This window comes from Folsomia candida, unplaced genomic scaffold, assembly GCF_002217175.1.
Source record: "Folsomia candida strain VU population unplaced genomic scaffold, ASM221717v1 Fcan01_Sc058, whole genome shotgun sequence".
NCBI classification, from domain to species: domain Eukaryota; kingdom Metazoa; phylum Arthropoda; class Collembola; order Entomobryomorpha; family Isotomidae; genus Folsomia; species Folsomia candida.
The window spans coordinates 197,299-208,343 of record NW_019091250.1 but is presented as its reverse complement, the minus strand read 5'-3'; the positions used below and the strand labels follow the sequence as shown (position 1 = coordinate 208,343).

The 11,045-nt window shown below is 36.0% G+C and overlaps 1 protein-coding gene across 3 annotated transcripts; it reads left to right on the top strand.

Annotated features, from left to right (window-relative positions):
* Positions 1-4,116: 4,116 nt before the first annotated feature.
* On the top strand, positions 4,117-6,040 carry LOC118433566. 3 transcript variants are annotated; one of them, XM_035845568.1, is made up of 5 exons: positions 4,117-4,308; positions 4,395-4,528; positions 5,435-5,598; positions 5,684-5,773; positions 5,850-6,040. In XM_035845568.1, the coding sequence occupies exons 1-5, from the start codon at positions 4,171-4,173 to the stop codon at positions 5,984-5,986; spliced, it is 663 nt and encodes a 220-aa protein (XP_035701461.1). In that variant the 5' UTR covers positions 4,117-4,170; the 3' UTR covers positions 5,987-6,040. The 3 variants fall into 3 exon arrangements, with proteins under 3 accessions (XP_035701461.1, XP_035701460.1, XP_035701462.1); XM_035845567.1 differs by having other exon boundaries at positions 5,684-5,779; XM_035845569.1 differs by lacking the exon at positions 5,684-5,773.
* Positions 6,041-11,045: the final 5,005 nt, after the last annotated feature.

Genomic DNA, 11,045 nt, shown 5'->3' with positions numbered 1-11,045 from the left:
ATATTTTTATCCTGGATTCTGCCGTCTGCCTGGCGAGAAAGCAGCCGAGACAACTTTGTCCAAAAAAAGTATTGTCTGTACTGCATAAACATGAAATTATAATTTATAATAGAAGTGACCCTGCCGTTACCACGCTGCCGTTACCATTATTAATCTACATAATTAATAATTAGTATGGTGGTGGAATATTAACCCAAAGTATAGTTTTGTACAGTTGACATACAGATATGTATTATCACATATAAATGATGAGCTACACTCTTTGAAATAATTTTACTTTTTCAAAAGTAAGCATACTTTTTACCCCAAAGTAAAGTTTACTAAATCCAGACTAACGCTTGATACGGAGTAAACCTTACCTCATATAGAGTAAAAAGTGCACTTACAATGGAGGTCTCCCAACGTATGCTCACAGATTTGGAGCAAACTAGTGTCAATCGATCATGGAGATATTAACATAAAAAGCCGGAAAAATGCGCAGCAAATTTGGAAAATTAGAAATTTGCCAGCCTTGGGGGTGCGTTTTCTTCTCTTTTTATGCAAATATGTATCTCCGCCAAACCGGCACATTGGCAGATAGATTCATTTTCAAATTCATCCTAATTATATTTGTGATCGATTGACGCTAGTTTGCTCCAAATCTGTAAGTATACGTTGGGAGACCCCCATTGTTAGTTTTCAAAAAAGTAAGATTGTTTCTAAAAGAGACATCCCCTTATAAGGAGATTGGTCCCCTTATAAGGAGGCGAATTTTTTCAAACCTTTATAAAATCTGAACCCTTACGAACTTCTAACTACGTATACTATTTACGTGGGTGGAGAGTTCAGATATCCAACTATATCCAAATATTGCACATTATACCGGTTTGGAACAATATGCAAAAATTTCCGTGTCAAAATCTCAAAAAAATGTCAAAATATCCAAAAAATGACATTTTGACATTTTTTCACATGTTTGACATTTTGACCCTTTCGTGGATTTTGAACATTTCGACCCTTTTGTGGATTTTGGACATTTTAGACGGTGATTGGAACCAAGGTGAAGCAATGCCTCTGCCAGAGGTGAAGAGAGAGTGGAATCTATAAAGGGCAGATGCAAAAAAATCCCCGTTCATTAAGGCATTGAGAAAACTCCCAGACTTGCGTCACTAAAATCGTCATTACTTTTTCAAAAGTTATTTCAACACGAAAATTTTTGCATATTGTTCCAAACCGATATAGTGTGCAATATTTCTATGGATGACAATTATGTAATATTCAACTAATGAGTGATATAAATATGATTGAATTTTATTTAATTAAATATTTTCGACTTATACAAAAAGCATGGGTTTTGTGGAATAGGAGACAAAAATTTAACAGTTCTATCCTATCCACATTTTCACTTCAAAATATAGTATTTAGCTCACGAAAATTCCTCTTTGAAGAAAAGGTAGGCATACAAAGAAGGAAAAAATATGCACTCGTGTAAACAAAAAACCTTACCCTAAAATAGGTTTAATATTTGTCAACCTTTTTGCCATTTTTATTTCATTGTAGTCCATACATTGTACATTGTACATTGTAGTCCATACATTGTAGTCCGAAATAAGGGACCTGAATCAACAAAGGACATTTCTTTGTCGTGAGGAATCTCAGGTTGGAATGCGTCCTTTATTTAAGGCACTGAGGTGCCCTTCACCTTTCGTCTACTGATCCGCCCACAAACAGTTGCATTGGACATGTTACATATTTATACCGTTATTTATACCGTTATTTATACTGACATGTTATTTATGTAAATACCTGCCTTTCCAAGTATAAAAGCGGTATAAACTGTGACGTCTTTACTATTTGCTCCTTACCAGAGTTTATGCATTGAACAAAATCGACTTTTTAACTGATACATACAATATCCACAATATTTCTTAAAATTGTGGTTACATTAAAGGTATATAGAATTTTCACTTATAATTTAATGCCACAAAATGACGGATATTTTGTGCTCGATTTTTTTACAAAACATGCTACTACCAAATCAGTACAAAGTAAACCAATCGTTTACAGTTAAAAATGCATTGTTTAATATTGGGTTTCTACGTATGCAGACATTAACACAGGAGCAGATTGAGAGCTAACATAGCAAAGGATTGATGAAAACTCGTTATTGTTTATTGGCTTCTAAATAATACGGGGGTGATCCCAGAACCCACAAAGTATATATATTCTAAATTTTCTCGCCAGGATCTTTTCAACGATACCCAACTTATGTGGTTATGTGGGACTTTGGCTATTGACGTTTACCGTTAGTGGGCAAAATTTTCTGACCTTCGAAAAAAAATTATAATTTGTCATTTTTAATATATATATATGTATGTATTTACTACCCTGTACCCGGCCGGGTAGCCTGGTACCCGGCCGGGTAGCCTGGTACCCGGCCCTAATTTTAGGCCCAGTACTACCGCTACCCGGGCAACCCTAATTTTTGTGTAAAATAACAAAAAATCACACGTAAAACGACTGGACTTATGGCATTTCGGAAGTAAGCAACGAGTGCACTTATGTTGTTTCAAAATTAGTACGACGACATGTATATAGAATGGCAATTTGAAGTTTGACACTGCGTAATCAATTCAATTATACCTAGCAATTTTTGAGGATTTCTTCGTCCTTCTTCTCATTAATGTTTTTTAGGCGTACACATTCTTTTTCATAAATCCGTGTATTAACAAGGTCAAAATGTATGCACCCAATCGCGAAGAATTCGTGACAATCATGCATGGATTTTGCCTGGAAAAATGTTAATTATATGCACACCTAATTGACAACGTTGAATAATCAGACGATACATAGATACATATCGTCGGACTAATTCTAAAACCGCGTAAGTGCCTTCGCTGGTTAATTTTAAAACCACGTAAGTGCACAAGAAAAATGGGGAAAAAGACGTTACGTCTTACGTCTTTAAATAGTTTTAAGTACCCTAGGTCACTAGTTTTAGGAAATATAAATATAGCATTAGCTCTCCCACATATTTAATAATATAAGCATTTCTGTAAAATCAATATTTTTCAGTCGGTATTGATATAAATAAATATATTTATAAACTTCCTTAAAAGTGAACATAATCTACAAAGTTTATTGCATAAAAGTCACAAAATAAAGGGACATCTACGAAAGTAGGTGTGTAAAGGGACACGCAACCCCAGAAAAGGACAGGGGGCGTTACAATGCATACGTGGATGTAAATTTTTGCTTTTTAGTTTTAACCGGTGTGAAGGAATCCGGCTTTTGTTCAGGCCTGCAAAATGTAGGCCTCTGTCTGTGTCCAGGAAATAAGTACCTGTTTATTTGTACGTATTCCAATGGCTTAGAGCTCAGGCAGGTATCGAACAGTACAATCACGCTCATAATGGAGGTCTCCCAACGTCTGCTCACAGATCTTGGCACCAAACTAGCGTCAATATACTACAAATATGATTAGGATGAAATTTGCAAATGGAACTACATATCTCCCAATGCTGAAGTTTAGCGGAGGGATTTGTAAAAAGAGGGGAAATCTCTAAGGCTACCAAATTTTTCAATTTCCAAATTTTCTGCGCATTTTTCCCGCTTTGGTTTCCACCAATATCTCCGCCAAACTTGCGCACTAGTTCCATTTGGAAATTTCATACTAATTATATTTGCGATCGATTGACGCTAGTTTAGTCCAAATCTGTATGCATACGTTGGGAGACAGAATCGATCTTCGTGATCCTACATTTATTTAAACAAGTTGAGTGAAGGATCATATTAGCATACTTGCATAGATGCCGAGAATGAAGGAAAAAAGCACGGACCCTTAAAATTTAACATTGACCTGAGTGACCCCATACTATGTGTTTCACACATCCTTCCATGCCGTAGATGGGGAAAAATAGAAAAAGAATACCTGAACTATTGTATTATTACCCTTAAACTGCTTATATGCTTATATGCATATATTAAAGGTTAAACCTGTCAACCCTTCCAACCCTTCCAAGGGTTAAAATTAAAAATATTCCATTTGGGTACCGTTACCTGGAAATACAAACGATGGCCACTCATCGACTCGTATATATATCTTGTCATGGACGATCAAACGTATTTCATCTGCAATACAAGCATCGAGTCACACCCATACAATTATTATTACAGATTCGAACAGCTGCGATGTCGTTGTTAAAACTTAAATTTGCAATATTAGCATTTATTCCAGCATTCCTGACATTTCAGTACTGTCACTCGCTGAAGCATTTTGTGGGGAGGTGCCCATCTCCAATGCCTGTGCAAAACTTAAACAGGACGGAGGTAACCCAATAAATACTAAAATATAAATAAATATATACAATTCAATGCTATAGGTATACATTCACATAATATTCTAATATTCACAGTTTTCCGGAATTTGGTATGCCATCCAGACGTACCCGGCCGACAACTATTATCCAAATTTCACTTGCAGTCTAGTCGACTATAAGTTGCCTAGCCTGGACGGGACATGGATCAGGGAGACCCGTCACACCGATAAGTTGGACAAAACATTTATCAGTCAATTATGAATTGTGTAGCTTACAAGGGAACCTTAAGTACTATCACTCCTCGATTTCCTTCGGAATAGCCTTAATCGACAGATTTAGTGAAACTAAAACTCTGTCATAAAACATTCGGTGCAAAATCGCGTTTTCGCAAGATATTTGGCGAGAACTACATCAAAACGTGGAATTTTTGCAATGCTTTCTTTCAATTCCTTCAGAATAACAAATTTACAGAATAGCAACATACCAATAAGTCCGTAATTAATGCATCTTTATTGCAAAATTACGAAAAACTTCAAAAACTTCAGAAAATTATAAAATTACGAAACTTTTGAAAAATTTTCGAAAAATATGCAAATTTCGAAAATTTTGCACACTTTGGATAATTTTGCAAAATTTCGAAAATTTTGAAAAATTTTCCAAATTTTGAAAAATTTTCCAAATTTTGAATACTCACAAATAAAATATTCAAAGTTTTCCAAATTTAAGGAAATTTGTATACTTTTCGAAAATTTTGCAAAATTTTCGTAATTTTACAATAAAGATGCATTAATTACGGACTTATTGGTGTATAATTTTGCTATTCTGAAGGAGTGTGAAGGAATTTGTTATCCCATAAAGAAAGCATTGCAAAATTCCACGTTTTGATGCAGTTTCTCGCCAAATATCATACAGTACAGTGACAGTACATAAGGTTCCTTGTTAGCCATAATTTTTTTGTAACATCCACCCATTCGAGGTTCGCTTATGTACGTCTACTGCATAATATGTGGCAGGGAACAAAATGGTTCCAGTACGCAAATTATGGTTTACGTAATTACACAATTTGTAGTTGTTGTCATAACCTGTTTAATATTGGAGATCTTTAATAAATTGGGAAAATGCCTTGTTAAACATAGATCCGGACGACTACCTTCAAATTCCGCCGAAGTGTCGTTTCTAAGCCGTGACGGCAGCGCGTATTTAAATGTCGATAGCTGGTATAATTTCACAAGAGCTCAAAAAGAACGAATAGCGCAATATGGGCAGTCAGCGGAGATGGTTGGACTCGCGAAAACAACAGGTAATAAATTCTTGTTAAATATATATTGGACGATTCCCTGCTTGTAATTCCATGTAATTAAAAGCGGATTTCTTCATGTTTCTAGAAACTAAGTACTCCGTTTATGTATTGGCAACAGATTACTCGAATTATGCAGTTTTCTGGACATGTGATCAAAGTTGGGGTTCCAATTACCGTGAAAGTTGCACTGCTACATATTCTAGTGATATTAAGCTGCCGAATCTTATTTACATATTTTCTCTATATTACAGAGAACCTGTTGATTACGTCACGGAATTTGTCCATTGGGAATGAAGCCATGGAGACGATTAAAACAACTCTGAATCTCCAGGGCATTACGACGACCCCCTTAATTAAAGTTGATACGAGTGGATGCAAAAGCATGTAATATTTTGTGGTATGAATTTGATAATTCTATTTCATGAAATAAATACAATCCTGTTACCACACACATCCAACAGTGTTCATTCTGTCATTCGAATCGGGTCTGATAGCCCTCGAGTGATATAACTATAGTAATTTATTACCACGTAGTAGTAAATTTATTCTGGTGTTCATCCCAAACACTTCAATGGAGTGTCGAACACAATTGAGCATCCACTTAATTTTGCTGCGGTGAAACTTGCATAGCATCAAAACTATTCACCCCATCTCAATTTTTGTTGTTGTTGTTAAGCCTTTATTCAAGTGTCAACAGAGATCAATTCATTACAAATTGGTTTACAAACCATGACACAAATCGCATATATGCAGTAATAAAGCATTTATCTAACCTAAATAGTAACTAATATCTATTCATGACTTAAGAAGTCACGACATAATTTAAAAAATTTTAGGTAAGTAATATTAAAATCCCAGGATCGTGGCACAGTATTCCACAATTTGGTAGCTCTATACGTAATATTATTGAGTGCCAGAGTAGTACGAACCCTGGGGACCACAAGGAGCGGCCAAGAACGCTGACCGGAGGTTGTGCTTTGCAGGGGCTTAAGATTACAAAATGCATACTTAAACAGATATAAATCTCGCCTCTCCTTAACTGCCAAAAGGTGACATTTAGTTAAAGGGTCATCAGGATTTAGGGAATTATAAACATTTTTAAATTCACAACGTTTTTTTGATCTTCTTAATTTCTTTGCAAAGCTAGGAAGGAAATAACTAATTAACAAAGAGTGAATCTTTCTTTGCACATTGGTTTTCACGCCCCAAATATTGATACCATAGTCAATAATAGAATGTACATAGCATGATATAAATATAAGTAATTTGTCTGTTAAATATCTCTTAATACTAAAAACTCAACATTCTTGATACCAAATTGTAGATCATTTAATACTCTTTCGAAATCAGTAGTTACTTACTCAATTTCTACTGGGGAAATGTGAGAAAAATAAATCATGAAAATTAAAAGTGAAAATTAATCGGGCAGAATTGTGCGTCCAGTTACAATTATTTTCAAAAATAAAATAGGTTAAATTAATTTTCCTGTTGAGGTAAGTCTATGAGTGTAACATTTAGACATTAGCACATTAAATTTAATTACAATTGTAGATGTCACAGTTAACGCTGTATTTGATGTGCACCGCAGGAGATGTACTGCATTGTACAGCATTGTACTTAAGCCAAGTTTTCCAATTCTCCTAGGGAATTCTGCGAGTTTCTTTGAAACCATTTTCCCTTCAACCTTGAATACATGGTATTCCGACCCCGGGTTTTACTGGGTTGGGGTCTTGGGGTTTTACTGCGTTCTGCTTGGTCGGAAATTAGGGGTGTTACTCGGGTTTTCCTGGATTTTACTCAGGTTTTACTAGGTTTTATCTAAAATCCAAATAGATACATCAATAAAATCAATTTGCAGGTACATACCTAACTCGATTTGAGTACTCTGATTATATTCCGTAAAGTTCTCTAATTTTTCCTTATGGTCCAAAAATCATAATTTGCTGCTCAACTTGGAGCTTGAACATATTAATATTTTTCTGGGTATTCCTGGCATTTTGCATTGATGTTTTATGAAAAACATTGAGGGAATTCATTATTTCTTCGTATCCTTAATTAGTATTCTTCATGTCGCAAAATAACTTACGACGCTTACGAGGTTTTGTAAGCGTCGTAAAATTTTCTCATCGAAAATCACGTTACTACGCTTTTGATTTTTACCAAACCTGGACCCCTGTTTTATCTTCGTAAACTATTTTACGATACTATTACGGAGTATGTTAGGATAGATTCAATTTGAATTTTAGCCCCGCCTCCAATGTTAATCAAGTGGGCACGTGCTTTTGGCGTGTGAAAATTCTATCCCATTCAGCCATTTACTCGCCAATAAGGATACGATGAACTAAAGAATACCATCATTAATAAAATACATTAATTTAACAAATTAGTGTTACATTGAAGGTATATTAGTTCACTGCAAACATTGAGTAAACCCAGTAAAACCCCAAAATCGGATAGGTATATATATATATATTTTTTGATGCTTTATTGTCTTATCGGTTCACAGTTATACAACCATGCTCTTCCGCCAGTGACACTTGCAGATAGAGAACGGACTCTATTGCGGCTCCCAAGCTGAACAAGGCTCCGCACCCTCATACTTGGGAGCACCTACCCCGTACTAACACCGAGCCAAGTAGGATTACTAAGTTTCTCTGGGTAGGATTCGAACGTAGGACTGCGTGGTGACAATCCTACCCCCTCACCACTGGACCATTGGGACTTAGTTGGAAATTTATTTGGAAATTTAGACATGGCCTTGATCGTCAGAACGCATATGGTGGCGACTCATGCACTTGAATGGTTTTGGCGAAATAAATACGTGGGAGAAATTCAGACACATATACAAACATTCCTAACTTCTGATTTTAATTTCCAATCAAATAGCACTAGCTTTTTGACCGGAGTAATTTTACTAATTACCCCTGACCATTTTCCTCAAAATGCATACAGCCCCAACTCATGCACCTACCCGGTTCGGGCAAAATCCCCGGGTGAAGTTGATTATGTATGCATATCAAAATCCGAAATTTCTGATTTAAATTTCCGGAAAACCAGCACTAACTTTTCCATCTGACAATGCAACGGTGTGAGATGATTATCGCCGATATCGACCGGACTAATTTTAAATTGTTCAAGCTCAAAAATAAGTGGACCCATATTTTTTCGTTTTCCTGAATGGGCATTAAGCCCCTGGCGGAATTTTCAAAAAAAAATTCAGCCAAAATTCGGATTTTTGAAAACGCTGTAACTTTTCGAATTTTAACCCGATTTCAAAAGTTATACCCAATTTTTGCTCAGAATTACTTCCCTGGAATTATAAAAATTAATTTTTAAAAATTTTAAGAATTTGATACTTTCATGCCATCTCTGAATTTTTTTTAAATGATAAAAACGATAATTTTTTTAAATAAAATTTTTTTATAAAAATGAATTTTTATTTACACCTCCTCATTGTGAGTAATTTTAAAAATTACCTATAACCTTGTTCTTAAAAATTCATGTAGTCCTAGTTCATGCACCTACCCGTTTCGGGCAACATACCCGGGCGAAGTTGACTATATGTATATGCATATATGAAAATCCGAAATTTCTGATTTAAATTCCAGGAAAACCAGCAATAATTTTTTCATCCGACTAATTTTAAAAATTACCTATGACCCTGTTCTTCAAAATCCATATGTGCATGAAAATTGGGGATAATTTTGGCATAATCTAGTTGAGATTAACTTAATTCCAGAGGAAGAAAAAACATCAAACTCAAAACTTTTAGGGCAATATATGCAAATTTATTAGATATCGGAAGAGATTCCAGATTGTGATATTTAAATTTGGACAAACCATAATCCTAATATCTCCAGAAGAATGAAAAAATTGTATGAATTGTTTATATCACTTAGGATCTATTACTCTATTACTATTACTCTATTTCTATTGCTATTAGTTTATATCCTTAATCTTACTAGGTTGCTAGTTAGTTACATCGGGTTGCAAAACTAGCAGCTTAGTTTTTTGCGTCCGTCGGGAACATATTTGGAAATTCAAGCCAGCCATCTGTGTCGTACTTGCAAATTTCAACCGAATCACTGGTGTCCACCGTGTACGTGCCTTGATACCACTGATTCCTGTATTTGTAACTTTATCTACAATTTCTTTCGACATTTCTGATTAGATTATTGATTAATAATTATAGTTATTACTTTTGCCATGACAAATTCTGCCCAAGATTTATTTTCGCTTTAGGACAACTGCATATTGTAGGGAGGAACCAAGAACTCCAGCAATACCGGGCGATGTATTCCTTTCCGTATATGGTAGACAAAAATAGCTCATGGACGAAGGAATGACTGCAAATTGGTGGAAATTGCCCTTCCACTGCAAAATAACTCATTTGGTAACGTACACATACGTCAATTGAGAGTAGTACATAATATACCGAATGGAAAATTTGAGGTTCCTTGTATTGGACCGCATCCAAGCTGGGTAAAGCGATTATGATTTACGAGGAAGTCAACATGTCCAATTTGAGTTTTGTGGCTAGAAAATGACGATGTTAGTATTACATCCATGAAAGTAACGCTGTTCCGCATTATCGGAAAAAATGCGGATCCATCCAGATTGAAGGGTATATCCATCACTTTATTTAATAAAACTGGTGGCTGACAAATTTCAACTTATATTGGAGTTCCTTAGACTTACGTGTGAGTCTGTTGATCTTGGGACAAAATATTTTTTCAAAGTTGTCATTAACTTGGCAAGATTGAAATTGAACATTATAAGCCGTATTTGCCGCCAGGTATCCTCCCAGACTATGCCCCTCTAGGATGGTAGTTGAAGGTTTCGCAATCGACGCACGGAACAGCGTCCCAATAAAATTTGCAACACTTACTGCAACGTAAGGGATGAAGCTACCTGCGGCTCTTAGTCGGGTTAATGGATCAAGCGCCCTGGGAGATACGGAAAAACCACTCATAGTTTTCCCTCCACTTGACATGCTGCTCCAATCTACAATGATGATGTTATGTCCTGGGACCGTTCGACAATGGGCTAAAAGCAATTACACAATTATAGCGGTAACTATACCAAGTGTAACAACCAGGGCCCGCGCTTGCCAAAAATCTAACCGGGGCAAAAAAATTTGGCGCCCATAGCCGCTCGCGCCTTCGGCGCTCGCAGGCTACGCTTTCCTCGTCCTAAAAAGGGCCTAGGACGACATAAACACTTTTCTACGCGGATGCAGCTTCATAGTTTACAAGGTAGTACCACAGCAAGGGTTAGGTTGCAGAGATGTTCAAAACATACGGTTTGAACCAGGCTTCTTGGCTTGGTCGACGAAACCAATCTACTCGCCGGGCAACGAGTTCGATTTTCCGACCAAGCCAAGAAGCCTGGTTTGAACATAAAAAAAGGAATACACTACAGGCTTTGAAGTTCAAAGTCCATCAAAA

Excerpts from the sequence above, each read along its gene's own strand:
- LOC118433566 (XM_035845567.1), top strand. The coding sequence starts at position 4,171 with ATGTCGTTGTTAAAACTTAAATTTGCAATATTAGCATTTATTCCAGCA. Across the intron at positions 4,529-5,434 it reads GAGACCCGTCACACCGATAA|ATCCGGACGACTACCTTCAA; the intron begins GTTGGACAAAAC and ends TGTTAAACATAG. Across the intron at positions 5,780-5,849 it reads GGGTTCCAATTACCGTGAAA|AGAACCTGTTGATTACGTCA; the intron begins GTTGCACTGCTA and ends TCTATATTACAG.